General features: G+C 59.8%; 1 protein-coding gene across 17 annotated transcripts in view; it reads right to left on the bottom strand.

Moving 5' to 3' along the window:
* The window catches only part of MAST3 (microtubule associated serine/threonine kinase 3), a 36,886-nt gene that overhangs the window by 2,672 nt on the left and 15,628 nt on the right, over nucleotides 1-18,586 (bottom strand). For 4 of the 17 annotated variants that reach the window (XM_081792216.1, XM_081792207.1, XM_081792197.1 and 1 more), the window contains 25 exons: nucleotides 17,680-17,768; nucleotides 17,524-17,596; nucleotides 17,325-17,345; nucleotides 16,736-16,814; nucleotides 16,129-16,289; nucleotides 15,868-15,943; nucleotides 15,361-15,570; nucleotides 15,165-15,266; nucleotides 14,757-14,889; nucleotides 13,182-13,243; nucleotides 12,696-12,781; nucleotides 11,669-11,877; nucleotides 10,843-10,981; nucleotides 8,030-8,162; nucleotides 7,624-7,789; nucleotides 7,157-7,258; nucleotides 6,407-6,529; nucleotides 5,425-5,534; nucleotides 3,986-4,122; nucleotides 3,217-3,461; nucleotides 2,514-2,720; nucleotides 1,994-2,220; nucleotides 1,415-1,537; nucleotides 667-803; nucleotides 381-562 (listed from right to left, as the gene is read on the bottom strand). In XM_081792216.1, the coding sequence (XP_081648342.1) occupies nucleotides 381-562; nucleotides 667-803; nucleotides 1,415-1,537; nucleotides 1,994-2,220; nucleotides 2,514-2,720; nucleotides 3,217-3,461; nucleotides 3,986-4,122; nucleotides 5,425-5,534; nucleotides 6,407-6,529; nucleotides 7,157-7,258; nucleotides 7,624-7,789; nucleotides 8,030-8,162; nucleotides 10,843-10,981; nucleotides 11,669-11,877; nucleotides 12,696-12,781; nucleotides 13,182-13,243; nucleotides 14,757-14,889; nucleotides 15,165-15,266; nucleotides 15,361-15,570; nucleotides 15,868-15,943; nucleotides 16,129-16,289; nucleotides 16,736-16,814; nucleotides 17,325-17,345; nucleotides 17,524-17,596; nucleotides 17,680-17,768 (3,332 nt within the window). The remainder of the gene's footprint in view (nucleotides 1-380; nucleotides 563-666; nucleotides 804-1,414; nucleotides 1,538-1,993; nucleotides 2,221-2,513; nucleotides 2,721-3,216; nucleotides 3,462-3,985; nucleotides 4,123-5,424; nucleotides 5,535-6,406; nucleotides 6,530-7,156; nucleotides 7,259-7,623; nucleotides 7,790-8,029; nucleotides 8,163-10,842; nucleotides 10,982-11,668; nucleotides 11,878-12,695; nucleotides 12,782-13,181; nucleotides 13,244-14,756; nucleotides 14,890-15,164; nucleotides 15,267-15,360; nucleotides 15,571-15,867; nucleotides 15,944-16,128; nucleotides 16,290-16,735; nucleotides 16,815-17,324; nucleotides 17,346-17,523; nucleotides 17,597-17,679; nucleotides 17,769-18,586) is intronic. The other 13 variants (XM_081792217.1, XM_081792198.1, XM_081792213.1 and 10 more) reach the window with 7 other exon arrangements.

Here is an 18,586-nt window from a genome sequence, read left to right as displayed (position 1 = left end):
TGCCCTCTCTAGCTCACACACCCTCCATAGCTCCCAGCTGCCCACCAATTTAAGCCCAGCTCCTTGGCCTGACCCATCTCCCAACTTCCTCCCTCCCAGCCTTCTCCCTGCTTTCACAACCCTGCAGCCTAGCCCCCTTGGTCCACGATGCTCCGTCTGCTGGGTACTCTCTTCTCTGCTCTCCCGCCTCTCTCCTACCACTTCCAGGCTGCCTTTCAGACCCCAAGCGACTGGAGAGGGCCTTCTGGTCCCCTCACTTCCTACATCATGTCATTCCCTCCTGTAAACCCCGCCGGCGGCGTCCTCACCGGGGTCAGGCCCCCCAGACCTGAGCAGCCCCAGGGTGGCCCCGGGGCGGGGCGGGGGGGGGGCACACCTACCTGCGGGGGCGTCGGGAGCTGGGCTGCAGCAAGGCGTGGTGGGGCTGGGGGAGAGGCTGTGGGTGGGCGAACCCGGGAGGCTCTCGCTGGACGACAGGGAGTGGTGGAGGCCGGAGGAGAAGCTCCGGCTGGTGTGCAGCACAGAGGACTGTTTTGAGATCTTCTTGAAAAGCGACTTCCGCCTGAGGGGGAGAGACCCGATGCGTCAGGACCCCTGTCCCCAGCAGTCTAGGGAGCCTGCTCCCGGTCCTCTGCAGCACTCCGCGCCGGCCCACCCGTCGCTCACCGGTCCTGGGTCTCCCGCCGGCGGCTCCGCTTGCTCCTGCGAGCCATGCGGCCCTTGGCCACGTTCTTCCGGGCGGGGCCCACCTTGATGGAGGTGTTCTCCAGGGCTGTGGTCCGCAGGGCGATCTTGTTGCCGCTCTGCAGGAGGGATGGCGAGGGGGTCACCTGTGTGTCTCCCACCTAGCAAGCCCCCCACGCACTTCTTCATCCGTCAGAGCCCCAGATCCTATCTACCCACTTCTCGCCTACTGACCTGCCACTCACTGGGCCAAAGACACATGTCCGTCATCTGCCCATCCATGCAGTGAGCTGCCCACCTGTCCACCCACCGGTCCTAGGAGCTCTCCAAACAAGGCCCTGCCTCCTGGCCTGGGCCCACCTCCCCACCCCCAGGCCTCAGCCCCCCCCGAGGAGGATAAAGATAATACGGACACCCCCAGCCTCGTAAGGCCAGGGTGAGCCAGAAGGAGGGCCAAACGTAGGGGCACCCAGGGGGCAAAGGAGGATGTACGTCCTGGGCAGAGGGGAGGGGACATGCAAGGCCTGGAGGTGGGACCGGGTGTGGAAAGGTGTGGTTCCAGAGAGGAGAACCTCAGGATCAAAAGCTGAGGGGTCACAGGAGCAAAGCAGTGGGGGCAGATCTGGGCCCCTGAGGATGGACGGGACGTGGGGATTCTGGGAGCCCCAAGGGTAGGCAGAGTGGGGTGGGGGTCTGGAAGTCCCAAGGGTGGGAAGATGGGGGGCTGAACCTTCAGCAGCAGCTCGACGACGTCCATGTGCACCAGACCCAGGACTGACTCCCCGTTGATGTGGGTGATGAGGTCCCCAGCTCGCAGGCCCGCCTCCTGGGCAGGGCTTCCTTCCTCCACGCTCTGGGGGTGGATGGTAGGGTCAGGGGGCTTGGGACCCACAGCTGGAGACCCCAGCCCAGCTGGGTCAGCTGTGGGACCCCAGCAAGCTGCTGCCACTCACGTGGTTTCCTTGACCTTGGGTGCTGGCAGGGAGGGAACGGGCCCTGGGCTGGGGGGAGGCAGGACATCACACCCAGTGTGCATCTGCGGGCGTGGGGCGGGAGCTTCGTGCCCAACTGAGGTCTCTGCCCCTCTGTCCATCCCTGTCCGTCTTGCCCAACCCCCTCCCCCTAAGTAAGAGCGGCTGCAAAGACCCAGGTGGCACCAGCTCCCTGCCCTGGGCTCCAAAACCTTTCAGCCAATGAGCTGGCTTTCCCAAGACTAGAAAATGCGGCTCCCAAAGTGAAGTGCCTTGCCAGGGTGAAGCTAGACTCAAACCAAGTCCCGCTGTTCCTGCCCACCCCGAGGCCAGCTCACCCAGACAACGTGGTGCACGGTATAGACATCGCTGTCGCCCATGTAGACGCGGATGGCCCGCAGGCTGAAGCCGTACTTCTTGCCTGAGCTGTGGATGACAATGGGGGGCCGCAGGCTGCCGCACACGGGGGACGGGTCTCGGCTTGGAGAGGAGTCTCGGGACGACGGGTTCGAGGACAGTGAGCGTGGGGACAGAGGGCTCATGAGGGGGCCGCCGCTGCCATCATCTGCAAGGACACGGGTTGGGGGGGGGGTGGTCACTCCCTCGCAGGGACGAGGGTGGGGAGGGCACCTCCCCTTCCCAAGCTGACCATTCTGGCTGCTTTGCTGCTGCTCCAGTGTCCCAGGCACGGTCCCCCGATCAGGCCTTTGCACATGCAGTGCCCTCCGCCAGGAATGCCGGCCCCCCAGCTCTCCCCGTGTCTCGCTCCTTCCCCCTTCCTGTGGCACAGCCCGAGCCCCGCGGTTACAACAGACGTGGACGGACAAAGCCAAGACGAGGCTGGGCCACGTGCATTACCGGCCGTGATGATGAGCGACAGGGCGGACACGGAGGCTGACTTGGGCACACGGCCCCCGCTGGGGGAGGCCCGAGACTTCTCAGGAGCTGGGTCTCTTTGGCCCCCAAGGCGGCGGCCTCGGCCAGCATCCAAGGCCCGTGGTGTTGAATGTCGTGTACCAATGCTGTTGCTTCGTAGGCGTGCGTGGCTGAGGGCGGCTGGGTCAGCTAGGGGTCAGCAGGGTTGGGGGTCAGCCCGGCCGGTCTCACCACTCAGTCCTTCGGCCCTCGGCAGGCAGAGCCCCTTCCTCCCCGGTCAGCGTGGACCCTAGTTTGGCTACCTGGCCTTTCTTTAGAGGGTTCTCTCTTCCCATACTTCCTTCCTGCACTGCTCTCCCTGGAAAGCTCCACGCTGCAAGTCCCTTCCTCTAAGCAGCCTTCTCCCACCCGTCAGACCCCCAGCACCCCTCAGAGCTCTGCGGTCTCACCCCCCTCTCCAGTCCCATCCTGACCCAGTGAAGCTGGGGGTATCACCCCTAGACTGGGAGACAAGCTGAGGCTCGAGGATTCTCTGGGAGCCCTGGCCTCTCCTATCTTAAAGCCTTTGTTAGACAGGCGAATGGTCTCTCTGGGGAGCTCCTACTTATCCTTCAAAACCCATCTCAAATAGTCCCTCTGGGAAACTTTCTACAACACTATCCCGCCCACCCTGGACCTCACCTACCAGAAAGGCTTGAGGGCTTGGGCATCACTGGGGTGGCTGCTGGGGGTGGATCAGGCTCCCCCAGAATGAAGATGGGCCTCTTGGGGCCCGCAGAGGCCGGGCTGGCTCCCTCATCCTCTGACGAGAAGGCAAACTTGGGCATCGTGTCCAGGCTAATAGTACTCAAGAGAGACGGGCTGGGGCCCCGCTCGGGCTGGGAAGACGACGGACAGGAAGTACCAGAGGACGTCCAGGACCTCAGGCTGCTGCAGGGAAGGGCCAAAGTCACACTTGCCAGGCGCTGTCGCCCCGGGACACCCAGTTACCCCTGGCAGCCAGATTTGAACACTCAGCCCAGAACCAGAGGTAATTCGTAAATACAGGGTGAGTTCCCTCTGCTTGCCCCGTCCTCTGCCCAGAGAATTGGTGTTTTTTAAAACCCAGCTTCCGACACTCATCCTCTAGTAGACATTGATTATTTCTGTTGAGTCTGGTCTTTGAGGAACGGACAGGAGTTTGTTAGCGAAGGGTATGGTGGCAGAGGGAACAGGGCAAGCAGAAGCCTAGCAGTAGGACAGCGCACGGCTGCTTTATGCTTGCTGTGGTAAGGGACGCAAAGCCAGAGGCAGCAGTGATAGGGGCCGCGCTGGCAGGGGTCTGACAGGCTAGCCAGTGTGTCTGACCCTTTTCTCCTGGGCCACCGGGAAGCTCCTTGCAGTGTTAGATTTTGTGGTTCCACCTCCCAGCCGGCTTGGAAGCTGGATCTGCTCATACTCTCCAGCCCACCTACCGAATATCCATGCTCAGGCGGCGGCCATACTCGGCCTCGCCGCTGCGCTCCCACCCTTCCTCCCGGTCCTCGCTGAAGCTCCGTTCGGCGAAGGTTGGCGTGGGCTGGGCGGCCAGGAACTCGGAGCTGCTGTAGACCTGGAAGAAACAGAAAACATTAGTAACCGTGGGGGGGCCTGGGTGGCCCCGTCGGTTGAGTGTCCGACTCACGATCCCAGGGTTGTGGGATCGAGCCCGGCGTCGGGTTCCACGCTGGGTGTGGAGACTGCTTGGAATTCTCTCTCCCTCTGCCCCTCTCCCCCACTCACACACACACATGCGCTCTCTCTCTCTCTCAAAAAAAAAAAAAAAAGGAAAAAGAGTGAGCTTAGTTGAGTGCTTCCCTGGGAGTCACTTCCTTAAATCCAGACTCACCACATCCCTAAAAACAGCAGAGTAAAGACGCCCACCGTACAGACGGAGAAACTAAGGTTCGGAGGGGCCCGGCTACCAAGGGGCCCGCAGCCAGGGTTTCTGCTGCTGATCAGGACGCTCCGCCTGGGGCCCAGGCCCACAAGCAGCAGGGAAGGTTTTCTTCATCAAATTGGACACGAAGGAAGGAAACTTAAGCTTGTGAGGCTGTAAAACGTGGCACCCAGCACAGCAGCGCTGGTCACAGTCGCCCAAAAGTGGAAACGACCCAAGTGTCCACCAACCGATGGGTACACAAAACGTGGTCCGTCCACACAGCGGAACACTCCTCAGCCACAAAAAGGAACGAAGCCCTGCACACACGATGCCGCGGGTGAACTCTGAAAACATCCAACTGAGTGAAAGACACCAGACACAGAAGGCAGACTGCGGGTGGCCCGGGGCCGGGGGAGAGGGGAAGGGGAGTGACTGCCCAGGGGATCGGGGGTTCCCTTTGGGATGATGGGAACGTTCTGGAACCAGAGGTGATGGGCGTCCCGACCTTATGAATGCGCGGAACGCCACTGAATTGTAGTTTAAAATGGCTACGATGGGGCACCACCCCTTTGACCTCTGCCGCTGCAGCTGCCCCTGCCGCCACCTCCCGGGAAGAGGGGGAGGCAGGAGAGGAGCCCACGCTTGTCCGGTGGCTGCTTTCTTGACTGTGTTCGCCATGTAAACAGTGCTTGAAGTGTTGGCATTCACGTTAATGATGGATGCAATTCTGCGTATCTTACTGTGACTCCGAAAACCGTAGCGTTGGCGTCGCGGAAAGGTATGTCATTTCCAAGGTCATTTCGTTAAAGGTAAAAACTCTACCCCGCCCCCCCCAATCGATCGATCAATCAATCAATCAATCAAATGGCTCTGATGGTATATTTCATACGTATTTCAACCACCATGACGACAGAAAGCAGCAGAACCCCGCCCCCAACCTCGAACCAACGTTTTGCAACGTCCCCAGTGCCGTAGCTAGGTCCCCGGGCCCACCTTGCTGAACCGGTGGGAACATGACGAGAACTGGGGGATCTCCGTGGATGACTCCTCGTCGTTGGTCTCCTCGTCCTCGGAGCCCAGGTGGCGGTAGCGTTCCGAGCGCGCTGCAGGACGGAAAGGCACGTACAGCCCACCCGATGCCCCGAGGCGGCCGCGAGGGCTGTGGGGTGATCTGGGGAGGGCGTCCCGGGGTGGGGAGACACGGTCAGGGCAAAGGCACTGAGGTGGGGCTGTGTCTGGTGTATTTAGGGGCCACGGGAGGCTTGAGTTGGCAGAGCGAGGACCTGGCCGAAAAACTCCAGCTGGGTCCCTAAAAACCGTGGGACTGTGGGTGGGGATTCTTGCGTCTGACCCTCGGGATCCTCGCCCTTGAGATGGGTCACCCAGAATTAGGTGATCGTGTGCATCTTAAACATAAAGGATGCTCCTCACTTTACAGAACAGGAAACAGCTGCTCAGAGAGGACCTCTGACACACCCAAGATCACACAGCAAGTTCCAGAGGAGGTGCTGGAAACCTAGAGCATTTAACCTGTGTGGCTGGAGCCCCAAGTAGGCAGAGGAAGACTTGTCTGAGCCCACCCACAATGTCGGAGGGGCTCCCTCCACAAGGCAAAGCGAAGCGCCCCTCCCTCCCGTATGACAGATGAGGCACCATCCTTGGTCAGGGCTGGATGCTCAGGAGGCTGAACCTGCTAGGGACGCCAGGCAAGGGTCTGCCACACTCAGTGCCTTGGTTTCCCCTCCCACAACCCAAGAGGATGCCGTGGCCTCCGGACCCCAGAGGCACAGGAAACCCCAGCCAGGGAGGGGGCAGCTGCTCTGATTACTCAGAAAGCTCAGGAAGTCAGAAGCTCTAGGCCCAGGGCAAGGTGCTTGGGTGGAGACCGTGGCAGACAGCCCCTCCCCGCCTCAGGGGCTTGTGGGATAGCAGAGCCCACCCCCTTGACCACCCCTCCCCCCCCACCGCCACTTACTGTCAAAGTAGCTGGTGTCATCCTCGGCTTCGAGCTGTGGCACGAACTCAGCTTTGTGTCGCAGAAGCCCTGCCCAGTCCAGTGTTCGGAAGAAGGGGTGCTGTTTTACCTCGTGGGTGCCACCTGCCAACACATGCCTGGCTCAGCCCTGCGTGTCCCTGTCCCCCACTGCCCCCTGGGCCAAATTTGAGCCCCAACTTGGCCAACACAGAGCCATAAAGATGGCGAGGGGAACAGCCGCTGTTTAAGAGCCCGAAGACAGACAGAATTGGGGCTAGCCGCCAGGCCCTGCTCTTTCCTCTGCTGGATTCTGAGATCCCAAAGCCCTAGGAGGGCTTTCTTTCCAGCCTTTTCTATGCATTTCTACTCCACGGAGCAGAGAGCTGACTGCGTGAAGGGATCCTGTTCCCCAACCTCAGCTGGTCCTCTCCAGTGGCTAAGCTTCCTCATGGACATAACCTGTAGTGTCTGCGTGAGTCTCGAATAGTCCTTTAACCATTAATTAGGTGGCTGGGGAATCTGAACAGTGGGATCCACTGGGCTGGGCCTTTGAGGACCTTAGGACATACCCCATGGTGACCGTGTAGGCTCTCACTCAGCCTCAGTGGCCCTTGTCTGCATCCGACCCAGATACCCGCTATTCCTTCAAGGTCTTCCGCTAGTGCCCGGTGAACTCCTATGCGTCCTTCAAAACCCCAGCCCCAAGTCCCCCTTCTCTATGCAGCCTCTCCCCATCCCATGTCCACATACCAGTGCCCAGACGGTCCAGTGGGCTCTGTCGGAGCAGCCTGGTGATGAGGTCCTGGGCATCTGCTGGAAGGGCCTCATCCCCTTCGGGCCACATGATCTCATCTAAAATGAGGAGAGGGAAAAAGAAATCAAGTCAAATTAAAAAAGTAATAATAAACGTAAAAGAAAATAAAAAAGAGAGAGTGAGAGGGTGAGGACAGCCCTTCATAGCACCTCCAACCACCTCCCCTCACTCACTTCCTGCTTCTTTTCCTGGGCACTTTCTTTTTGTATCTGAGGTTCCCTAATTTGCGTATTTCTCTCCCTTGCTGTCTCGCCCTTGGCCATGTCCCCAGTGTCCAGCTGGGGCCAGGCACACCACACGTGCCCAATCCACACACACAGCCGCTCCCTTCGGTAGGGAAACTGCTGCCCAGAGCCCCAGGGCGGCCAAGACTCGAACCGGGGCCACGGTGGGGGAAACGCACCACTGACCACCTGGCCGAAGAGTTCCTCGGGGGTGTCTCCGAAGAAGGGCACACAGCCCACCAGGAATTCATAGAGGACGACACCCATGGCCCACCAGTCCACCGGCTTCCCGTACCCCTGGCGGAAGATCACCTCGGGCGCGATGTACTCAGGGGTCCCGCACACCTGGGTCAGGCAGAATGGGGAACAGGAGGATGGCCTCCAACTCCAGAGAGACCACGAGGGGGACGGAGAGGCCAAGGCCAGGCTGGGAACGGGGGGTGGAGAGAATTACGGGGCGGGGGGCGGGGGGGGGGTGCGGTTTATTTTCTCCTTTGTGCTGCGAAGTCTCCCCGCGTCCTGAGGGTCAGGATCCAGATAGAGGGGGGCGGCCCCGCACCCAGGGCCACCTGCCCGCCCGCACACCTGCTTGTCCACGAACTCCCGGGTGTCCTTCTCGATGTGGCCCTCATAGAGGTTGGTGGCCATGCTCATGAGCCCAATCTTGGACAGGCCGAAGTCGGTCAGCTTGATGTGGCCAAGTGAGGTGATGAGCAGGCTGTGGGTGGGCGGGTGGTGCACTCAGGGCTGGGGGGCCCGAGGTGCCTGGCTTCTCATGCCACCCCGGAACCTGGTGCCACCCCAGGTGGGCTGAGGTCCAGCCAGGGCGGCTTAACTCCCCCGAGGGGGCCGGAAAGCACTTCCCGAGCGCGGGCACATCATCACGAGGACCGACAGGTCTTGGGCAATACTGCCAATCTGGCAAACGTCTCGGTGCACCCACCGGATGCATCTGGTGTCGCTACTGAGCACCTACTGTATACTCCGCTGTTGGAATTTACATCTGCCGAGAATCATGCCATCTCCCCGCTGTGCATGAAAACGCCTGAAACCCACAGTATATTTTTGCACACGTGGCCATTTTTTGTTTTCGCTAAATGCTTTCTTTGCAAGCCCTCGTTATTTACGTTTCCTGTCGAAAAACGAACATACCTTGAGCAGCTGCTGTATACAGAAATATTTCTGTGCACCTCCTGAGGGCACCCGTTTTTAAAACCTTGTACGCCTCCCATGCACACTGCTGATCTAGTTTTCCCGTCGGCTCAAGGATATAAACGCCTTGCCAGATGACAGAACCATACGCACCACCGAAAGTCGCGGTTTCGCGCACCTCCTGGTACCTCGGCTGCTTAATTTCTGGAGAGCTGCGTACAGCCAAGTTGTTTGATAAACCGTTTACTTGGCACAGAACTGCATCCACGGACTCTCTAAAGGAACGATTCTGTGCACCCACTGTCTTTAAAAAGTTCTGGGGGTGCCGTGGTGGCTCCGTGGGTTAAGCGTCTGACTTGAGCTCAGGTCATGATCTCATGGTTTGTGGGTTCGAGCCCCGTGTCGGGCTCTGTGCTGACCGCTTGGAGCCTGGAGCCTGCTTCAGAATCTGTGTTTCCTCTCTCTCTGCCCCTCCCCTGCTCGCGCACTCTCTCTCTCTCTCTCTCTCTCTCAAAAATAGGTAAATGTTAAAAAAAAAACAACAAAAAACAAAAAACCTTTCCTTCTTACAAATGAAATGATAATGAAATGATACGATGCCTGGGATATGCTTCAAATTGCCCGGCATGGGGGGTGGGGGGTGGGGGGACCCAGGGATGGGGAAGAAGCAGGATGGGCCAAGCGTTGGAAGCTGTGGAAACGGGATGGATGTGGGGAGTGGACGGGGGGGGGGGGGGGGGGGGGCACTGGACCCTTCCTTCTGTTCTGGTCTGAGTTATGTACCTCCAAAGTCACATGTTGACGTCCGAACCTCTAGTGACTACAAACGTGACCTTATTTGGAGACGGGATCGTTGTGTGATTAGTTAAGAGGAGGACGTCCCTGAGTACAGTGACCCCTCATCCAGTATGTCTGGTGTCCTTATAGAAACGGCATTTGGACCCAGACATGCAGAGGGAGGACGCCATGTGAAGAGCAAGGAAATGTCACCACAAGCCAAGAAATCACCACAAGCTGGGGGAGGGTCCTGGAAGAGATCCTTCCCTGGGGACTGCAGAGGGAGCCCTGCTGCTACCTCGATCTTGGACTTCTGGCCTCCAGGACTGTGAGAATAAACTTCTATTGTTTAAGCCGCCCAGTTCTGTGCTATTTTGCTCTGACAGCCCCAGTGAATGAATGCGCCTTCTCTTGACTTTGGGATGTATTTGGAATTTTCCAAAGTGAAAGGAAAAAATATTTCTCTCGCATGTCTATCGTATACGCCTGTCTCCCTGAACCCTCTGGGGCTGGGCACCGGCCTGTGCCATTTTGCAGATGGGGGTCCCGAGCCTGGGAGGGGCAGGTGCTGCCTTGGGGTCACTCAGGAGACCCCACCCCACTCTAGGATGATCCACGGACCTGATGGCACAGAGCATATTGACAAGTGTTGCGCACAGAGGCCCAGGTACACGGCAGGTGCCAAATACTTTATTTTCTAAGCCGCTGGCAAACTACAAGACGCCTGAAAACGTGCAGACTCTTAATGCTGATGTTCGCACCCCCGTGCAGCAAGAACCTAAGACACTCGAGCTCCTTGCCTGGTATCCAGACGGCACTTGATATCAAGAGCAGCCCCTTGCTCTATAAACAGCAGGTGCTCAATTCATGCAGGGGAGAGTGCCTTGCAAATTATGTAGGGGTTATAAAGCACGATGGATTATTCACACACGCGTCTCACGGTCGCCCACGGAGGACCTGGCATGCAGTAGGTGCTTATTAGGTGCTAGAGCAAAATAAACTTCCCAAGGCTCTCAATGAACATCTCTTCCTGTCTTCCCTGCACAAACACACAACAGGTGCTCAAGACATGCACAGTCCCTTTCTTCACACAGAAGGTCTTGCCAAGGGCACGTCCCTGTTCCCTATATACAGCCGGTGCCTCCTAAATGCACGTTCTCTCCTCTTGTGCCGCGGGAACTCTGTGAGGGCACAGTCCCTTCCCCTGTGCGTTGTGTGCACCCTAAACCGCACGTTCTCTCTTTGCCTGACCGCATCTCCATAAACACAACTCTCCTCCCCTCGCATACAGCAGGTGCCTCTTAAGGACCTGTCCTCCTCTGTATACACCAGGTGCCCAAAGTTGCCACTGCTCCCTGTCTTCCTGCTGCCAGGGGCCCATGGGCCAGCAGGACCTGGAGAGGCGGGGAGCTCTGAGCAGCCCCAGACCCCAATCAGAGGCCCCGCTCCCAAAGCCCCAGGCTGCTCACTTGTCAGGCTTGAGGTCCCGGTGCACGATGCCGTAGTTGTGCAAATACTCCAGGGCCAGGACCGTCTCGGCGAAGTACATGCGGGCCATGTCCACGGGCAGTGGGCCCATGTTCTTCAGAAGTGTGGCACAGTCACCACCTGTTGGGGGACAGATGCACTCAGAGGCCCTGGGCTCTAGAGCCTTGCTCCAGGCTTACGAGACCCCCCCCCCCCACCCTCCTGCAAAGCATCCCTGGTCTACACCAAACCAAGGTGGGGAACCAAGAAGGGTAGGAGGGAGGGCAGATCCAGATTCCTGATTCTCCCTTGGCAGGGCAGCAGCCCTGCGAGGACACGGTTCCTTACCCCGTACACAGCCGGTGCCTCCTAAGTGCTCGTTCCCCCTCCTTGCCTAGAAGGACCTTGAACAGTGCACACCCCTGCACCACCTGAAGGCCCTGCTCATTCTTTAACTGCAAACCTGGTCCAACAACTCTTCTCCCTGGCCCCCAATCATCCTGGCCCTTCTGACCCACACCTCCCGCCCTCCCTCCTCCTTGCTCTTACTTCTGGCCCTCAGGCCTCTGCTCACTGGTACCGCACCCCCCCCCCCCCCCCCCCCCCGCCTAGGATGTCTGGGTCCCACCCTCACACACCTCTTTGGACTCCCTCAGCCCCAACTGCCCAGGTTGGACCCCCCCCCACCACAGACTGAGGAGCTCCCAAGGCAGGCTGGGACCCCAGGGAGGCTGGAGCACACCCTAGCTTGGTCAAAGGAGGGACTTTCTTCTGGGTAGGTGGTGAGCTCCCCGTCACTGGAGGCATGCAAGCCCTAGTGGACCGCACCTTCCACATACTCCATGACCATACACAAGTGGCGGCGGGTCTCGAAGGAGCAGAACATGCTGACCACAAATGGGTTCTCGGCAAAGGTGAGGATGTCACGCTCCACAAAGACCTGCTGGATCTGGTTCCGCAGAATCAGGTTCTGCTTGTTGATCTTCTTGATGGCAAAGCGCTGCCGTGTGTCTCGGTGCCGCACCAGGTAGACAGCCCTGGGGGAGCCGGGTTCGCTGAGGCTTGAGACCGAGGCCCGGGCGGGCAACGGGACCCGACCTGGGCCCAGAACCCAACCTGCCAGGCCTCTGCCCGCGCTGCGCCCTACAGCCAGGACACCCTTTCTCCTTACCTGGCCCCTCTCCAAAAGCAGCCACCCTACGGGTTTAAGCTGCCTTTCTTGGTGTCACATCGATATGACAGAGATGGCCCTTGGCTTATTTCTTCACGGCGGACTGAGACCCCTGCAGTCAAAAGCCCCCTGGCACCAAACTCAAATTGCTTTAAATAGGGCCCAAAGGAGCAGATTTTTAACCGTCGAGAGCTTGCCAGCTTTGCATCCGTAGTGAAACGACACCAAATTTACTAGCCATCCGGAAGACGAACCCTGGGGCTAAAAAGACCCCAAGCCACTGCTCCCTCTTGGGAGCTCCCTGACCCAGACTCCTGGCAGTGCTGCTGAGCCAAATCACCCGGACGCACAAGCCCCTTTTGGATAGTCTTATCCTGTGAAGGACTCCCCCTCCCACCCCAGCCCCACGCGGACCTGTCAAAGTGGCACTAAAATGACGCTCACTGCTCACTACCGCCACCACGGGGCCATCTTTTTCCTTGTATACCTAGAACTCCCTACACCTGGAGCAGGTAATGGCCTAGACGGTGGCGGAGCCTGTCTGAGACCCTGGCCTGGCTGTACTGTGTCTCTACTGCCCTCTTCAGGCCTCAGCTTCCCGGACTGCACATTCAGGGGCCGCTGGACCTCAGGCATCCCTGTGGGCGGCTGAGAAATCAGTCCATGGGGGACCCAAGGACTTACCCGTAGGCCCCATTGCTAATGAGTTTGATGGTCTCGAAGTCATTCTCACACGGCTTCCTCCGTGATGGGCCGACCAGGGCACGGCTCTAGGGGGCAAAGAAGGGTCAGGGTCCTGCCCCACCTCAGAGCAGGCCGGGCTCTTCCTGCCTTCAAGTCCCAGCCACTGGTCCCGACATCTGATGCTACCTTCTCCTTCCAGACTTCTCAAACTCAGCTTCTGAGTTTCTGAGCTTTGGCTGGAGCCACGTCCTCCTTCCAGAAAACTCCTAGACATCTTCCAAAACGCCCCTTTCCAGTATCCCCTCCAGCCTTGCCCTGTCCAACCGCCAGGGCAGGGCACTCGCCTCTACCTTCTCCCTCAAGTCACAGGAATTTACTAAGCACCTACTACGTGCAACACGTCAGCACACCCAGCCCCTCCCACGGCTGCCTGATCTACCTTGAAAAGAACCCGACAGGTGGGGGCGTCAAAGCTCTGTGACTTACCTCCGGGGACTCAGGTGCTGGGGGCTGTCCTCCCTCTTCAAGGTGACTCAGAGGCACCATTTCTGTGAGACAAGGGAGGAGCCTCAAATGATGCCTCCGTGCCTGTGCCTCGATCGCCCAGAGATTTCCCAAGGCCTCCAGGGCTCATCCTGGGGACGTAGTGCCTCCCTGACCGGCTCCCACGATACCATCATTGCATGCATCATCAAGCCCCTACTACGTCCAGGTCTTGGCCAAACCCAGGCCAGAGTAAGCAATGACTGAGGAACTTTCCAGAAGGACCAGTGGGAAGCCCAGCCTCTGAATGGCACAGCCATCATCCTGGCTCCGAGCCTTGGGCCCGTTAACGCAGGCTGTGACATGGGCCCTCTGGGTCTGGGCTCCTAACATCCTCCTCAGCTGAGGGTGTGGCCCAGAGGGAGCCCCCCACCCACGCCGTTTTCTGGCCCTAGGGCTTTGGCAGAGGGGCGGCCCCGAGTGAGCGGCTGGTGCACATGAGCCGTGATGATGGCACTGAATCGTGACAGTGTCTCACGGTCACGGAGCAAGGCTGGGATGGGACAATGGGGTCTCACGGGTGAGGGAGGTCTGGGTTTGAATACAGCCTCTTTTACTCAGTAGGTTCCCCGCCGGGGACACTGGATAGATGACCTGCCCCACAGTCTCAGCTGCCAACTGCCCGGCCACTTTCTGCTTCCTCTGACCCCGGGGCCGCCCACGGCACCACCTGCCTTCATTGGACAGCCAGGCACAGCCGGGGCCACACAGCCAGTCGACAAGCGGTCTGGCCTGGGGCCCGCCGAGGTCTGAATCCCTGCTCGACCTCATCTGCCTGGAGCCTCAGCCTTAAACGGGGACAACGGCAGCCCAGTCCCAGGGATAACAGAGCAGTGATGCTGGGCAGACACCAGCCACTGTGGCAAAGCCCTGCTGACCCCACCACCTTCTCCCATATTTGCTTCTTCCTCAGCTCCAGTCGCTTCCCCCCTCACTGCTCTTCCCGCTCACCTCAGGGCCTTTGCTTTCACCCTCCCCCGCCGCCCGGTCCACCCCCTCTCTTCCCCAGATCTGTACCTGGTCACCTCTCCATCCGCCAGGACTCGCTTACACATCAACCTCTCCCCAGAGCCTCCCATGGCCGCACCTGGACCAGGTCAGGTCCAAGTTCGACGCTCCCCGGGTCCCACGTCTCAGTTCTCCTGACTCTGCTTTCTGGGGGGAGTTCTTGACCAGCTTGGTCAAGCCCACGGGTTGGTTGTCCTGTCCGACTCTAAGTCCGTCTCCTGGGCCACGGTCAGATGATGAAATCAGGAAAGTACTTTGGGGACTCGTGGGAGGAGTGGTGGCTCCTCTCGGAGCCACCCCTTGGCAGGTCAGAGGTCCCACTTACAGCTGGCTGACCCAGGAACCCCAGGCACTTTCCCACAGTGGGCCCCACAGGTGGCTGAGGGCAGAGCCACAGAGAGACGAAGGAACATCACGGCAGCTGTGGAGTCGACGGGTCTGGGTTTGAATCACAGCTCTGCCCCGGCCTCTCCTGGGTTTCCTCTTTCCACCCTACTCCCGTCAGCTTACCCTCGAGGGGGTCCTTAGCCAGGCCCAGCTGCCCAATGATGTACTGAGGCAGGTCCGTCTTGATGCCCTGGCCCTCTCGGGCCTGGCCCTCGGCAGCCTCCAGCAGGTGGTAAAACTCCTCAGGGTCAAACTCCTGGGGGTGGCAGAGGGGCTGGTAAGCCGGGGCTTGCGGCCACCTCCAGGCCTCGGCCCGTGCCGTCCCCGCCGTCTGAAGCAGCTTTAACTCTCCCCTCCAGATCTCAGCTCCTGGCACTTCCCCGGGGAAAAGAGCCCAGCCCAGCCGGGAGGCACCCCGTGCTCCTCTCCAAACTCCACCCGATGGGCCTGTCTCTTGTATCTCAGCAGGACGGTTCTAGCGGCCTAGTCTCAACCGCTGGGCCCCACACCTGGCTGGGTGCAGAGACTCACCAGGCACTCAAGGAGCCTCGCCGGCCTCGAGATGATGATGAGCAGCTTCCGGACAAGCTGGACAATGAAGCCGACCTCCTCACTGTCCGAGCGCTCGTGGGCCTAGGGAGAGGCGGGCGATGGCGTCGCCTGCAGGCCCTTGGCCCTGCCCTCCCCGGGGACCCCCACACCCACACCCCCCCCCCCCAAAACACACATCTTGTAGCAGCCTCTCCAGCTTCTCCTGCATCTCCATGAAGTAGCGGGAAGTGACGAGGGCCTCTCCAGACTTGGCCAGGCAGTCGCGGGCCAGCTCAACGATCTGGTGGTGGATGAAGCCCAGGACGCCATCGGCCAGGGCCAGCCGGGCGCCGGGTGCAAAAGCAGCAAGGAATTCTTCCAGGCGGCCTTCCATCTGTGCCGTGGCCTGGGCAGGGCGGATGGGACAACCTGGTCACTGGACGGGGCTGGGGGGGCAATACACACAGGTGGGGGCAAGACAGGCAGTTGTGGGGGAGAATGTGATGATGGGGACGACGGGGCCAGAGAACTGGCGGGGGGAAGAAGCAATATGCCTGGGTTGGAGGGGGGCGCTTTGAGACAGAGAGATAGGGACAGACAGAAATGGAGAGATGGGGGGATACAGCCAAGAAGACAGGGTGCCAAGGAGGGACAACAACATGGAGGGGAGTTAGGGCCGGTGCAGCCACCGGGCGCTGCCCACCTTGGGGAACCTCTCCCGGTACACATGATTCATCATGACGATTTCATTGTCGAAGTTCCCTGTTGTGCGTCCCGGGCTGAAGGGGAAGGGGCAGGCGGGGGACAGTCAGCTTGTGACGTGGGACCAGAAATCCAGTCCAGGGGAGGGTCGAGGATCAGAGGCCAGGCTTGGACAGGGTCAGGGCCAGAAGTGGAGGAGGGGCCACAACGTGGGCCCCAAAGGCAGCCCGGGAAGGGGCTGAGGTTAGAGGTCAAGGCCCACCTGAGGCTGCGGGAACGGGGACGAAGGTGGGGTGAGCGGTGGCCGCCCTCCTCGTCAGCCACGCTCTCTGAGCTGCGGAAATGCTTGGACAGGAAGCATAGTTCATCCGGTGTCGGTTGGAAAGGAAGCTGGTGGAGGCGCTCCCGGGAGGATGAGCTCGACTGGCAGGAGGGGGTATCAGGGCCACGAGTTCACAGTCAGCGCCAAAGCCAGAACCCCAGCATTACCCCTCAAGGCCTAGGCTGCCTGCTGGTCATTAGATGCTAACAGTCTCCTGCCTGACTTCTACGCATCCTTCAAAACCCCAGCTCTGATGCCCCCTCCTCCAGCAAGCCTCGCCGCCTGCTCCCTAAGCAACCCTAAGACTCCCTCTGGCCAGGCCCTAACCCCACAGGATGGGGATGTCTGTGTCCTCCAGAACGGGGACTCCTTGGGACCGAGGCTGGGTCTTTTCAGGGACCCATACGTTGCCCGGAATGGGGCACAGAGGGGGCAGCCAGGATGTTTGTTGACTGGACAACTATCCGACACCTTGATAAAAACCAAAGACGTGTCCCGCCCCACCTCGCACCCGCCTGTCTGCTGGCCAAGGTGGGACTGTGGGTACCGAGACGGTGGAGCTGGGTGTGTTGGTTCCATAGCCAGAAGATGGGAGAGATGCAAGGGACCATCTTCTGCCGTCAGCCCTAGAGGGGAGAACCAGAAGAGTTGGAAAGAAGGCATGGCCCCCGTGGTTTGTGGGGACTAAGGACGGAGACCGTGGCTGGCAGGTGCTGGCCCTGTTGGAGGAAGGATCTTCCGGAAAGGCGGAGAACAGAGGTTCAAGGTGAACAAATCCACTGTGTGTTTTCTCCTTGCCCTTCCGACACCTCCTCCGGGAAGCCCTCCCTGACCCAGCTGCCAGTGCCTCCCACGTCGAAGCTCTGACCTCTGTGAGTTGCAGTTGCTGGGATACATGCCAGTCACCCCCTTGAGACTGAGGACTCCCCAAGGGTCGAAGTCCAGCCTCCCCTTCCTCGGCCCCCGGCACAGGGTACGGCATGTAACGGGTGCTCGATAAATGTTAATGAGTGAACGAGTAACATTTAAATGCTTGGTCCAACGTCAACTCTAAGTAAATTAATGATTTTTAGTGAATTAGTGATTTTAGCCTGGATGGTGTGCCCTCCTCCTCCCCAAGGGCTCCCTGAAATTACCTGTCCATGCGCGGGACGTGGCTGCAGAAGGCCGCGCGTTTGCCGGGGGCAGAAGCCAGGGGGAGAGACCGTCACAGGGCAGGGGACAGGGGAGGGGAAAAGGCGAATGAAGAGGCAGGGCCAACCACCAAGAGCATGCCGCTGCCTGTCCCCTCACCAGTTGTGCTGAGGTCATCCCTCAAAGCCAGTGACCACTCACCTTCGGGCAAAGGGGAAGTTCACGGCCGACGCAGCGGAGAAGTTCCGAGGACTATCCAGGGGGCTGTTGCCTGCTGAGGAAGAAGCAGGCAGGGGAAACTGAGGCAGAGGGGGCAGAGACGGGACACCGCCCCTGCAGGCTTGCTCCCACACTCACCTGTTGGAACTGAGAGCGGAGACAGGGGCCGGGAGAGGGTTGGGGAGGGCGTTCCTACCACCAGGCTTTTGCGGTTCCCACTGCGGCAGCTGTCAGGGAGGTGGGGACAAGGTCAGGCGCTGGCCCAGGCCTCAGGGCTCAGAGGACCGCGTGCCCAAGCCAGAGCGCACATATGGCCAGCTCTGGGGCAGGACGGGAAGCTAGGTGTGACCACTGCCACTCTGCCCCCGGTTGGACTCCTGCATGGCCCTTAGCTCGGCCTTTGAGGTCTGGGGTAGTCATTTTTGACAAATGTTACCTACTCTTAAAACTCTTATTATTATCAGTGGTGGCATGAGACACTTCCAGACTCCTGGGGGACACTGCACATGGCCAGGAGCCCCCCCGTGAGCCTTCTCATGCTTCTGTGTTCACCACCCCACCCCCACTCCTTCGCTGACGCCATGCCCCGGCCGGGAGCACTGGCAAATAAGGCAGAGAGTGCAGAGGACCCCGGAGCTCACTGGTGAACTGAGGCAGGTTCCCATTCCATTCCACGCACCCCTTCTCAGGCTCGCTGCCCCAATCTCTTGGCGATCTTCCTCCCCACGATCCCCCCAAAATGCCAGTCCAATCCTTATAAAACCCCGAAAATCAGCATCTCGCACATTAGGTCCTGTCCTCCCTGTCCTACCCAACTTTTGCCCACACGTTTCCCTCCCTCCATCCCCGTTGTCTTCTGGCTTCCAGACCCCCTGGCCCAGGCCACTCCCACGCTTGCCCAGCCTCTCCCACCTGTGCCCCGGCCCCGGCCCCCGCCCTGGCAGAGGGAAATTGAGAGCGAACCGTCTCCCCACCTTCCCCGGTGCAGTTGCCCAGCAACGGCTCTGCTTGCTCGACAAGTGCAGCAGCCCACATACTCTGAGCC

This window comes from Panthera onca, chromosome A2, assembly GCF_046562875.1.
Source record: "Panthera onca isolate mPanOnc1 chromosome A2, mPanOnc1 haplotype 2, whole genome shotgun sequence".
In the NCBI taxonomy this organism is placed as follows: Eukaryota; Metazoa; Chordata; class Mammalia; order Carnivora; family Felidae; genus Panthera; species Panthera onca.
The sequence above is the reverse complement of the archived record's forward strand: the minus strand, read 5'-3'. Positions and strand labels throughout refer to the sequence as shown.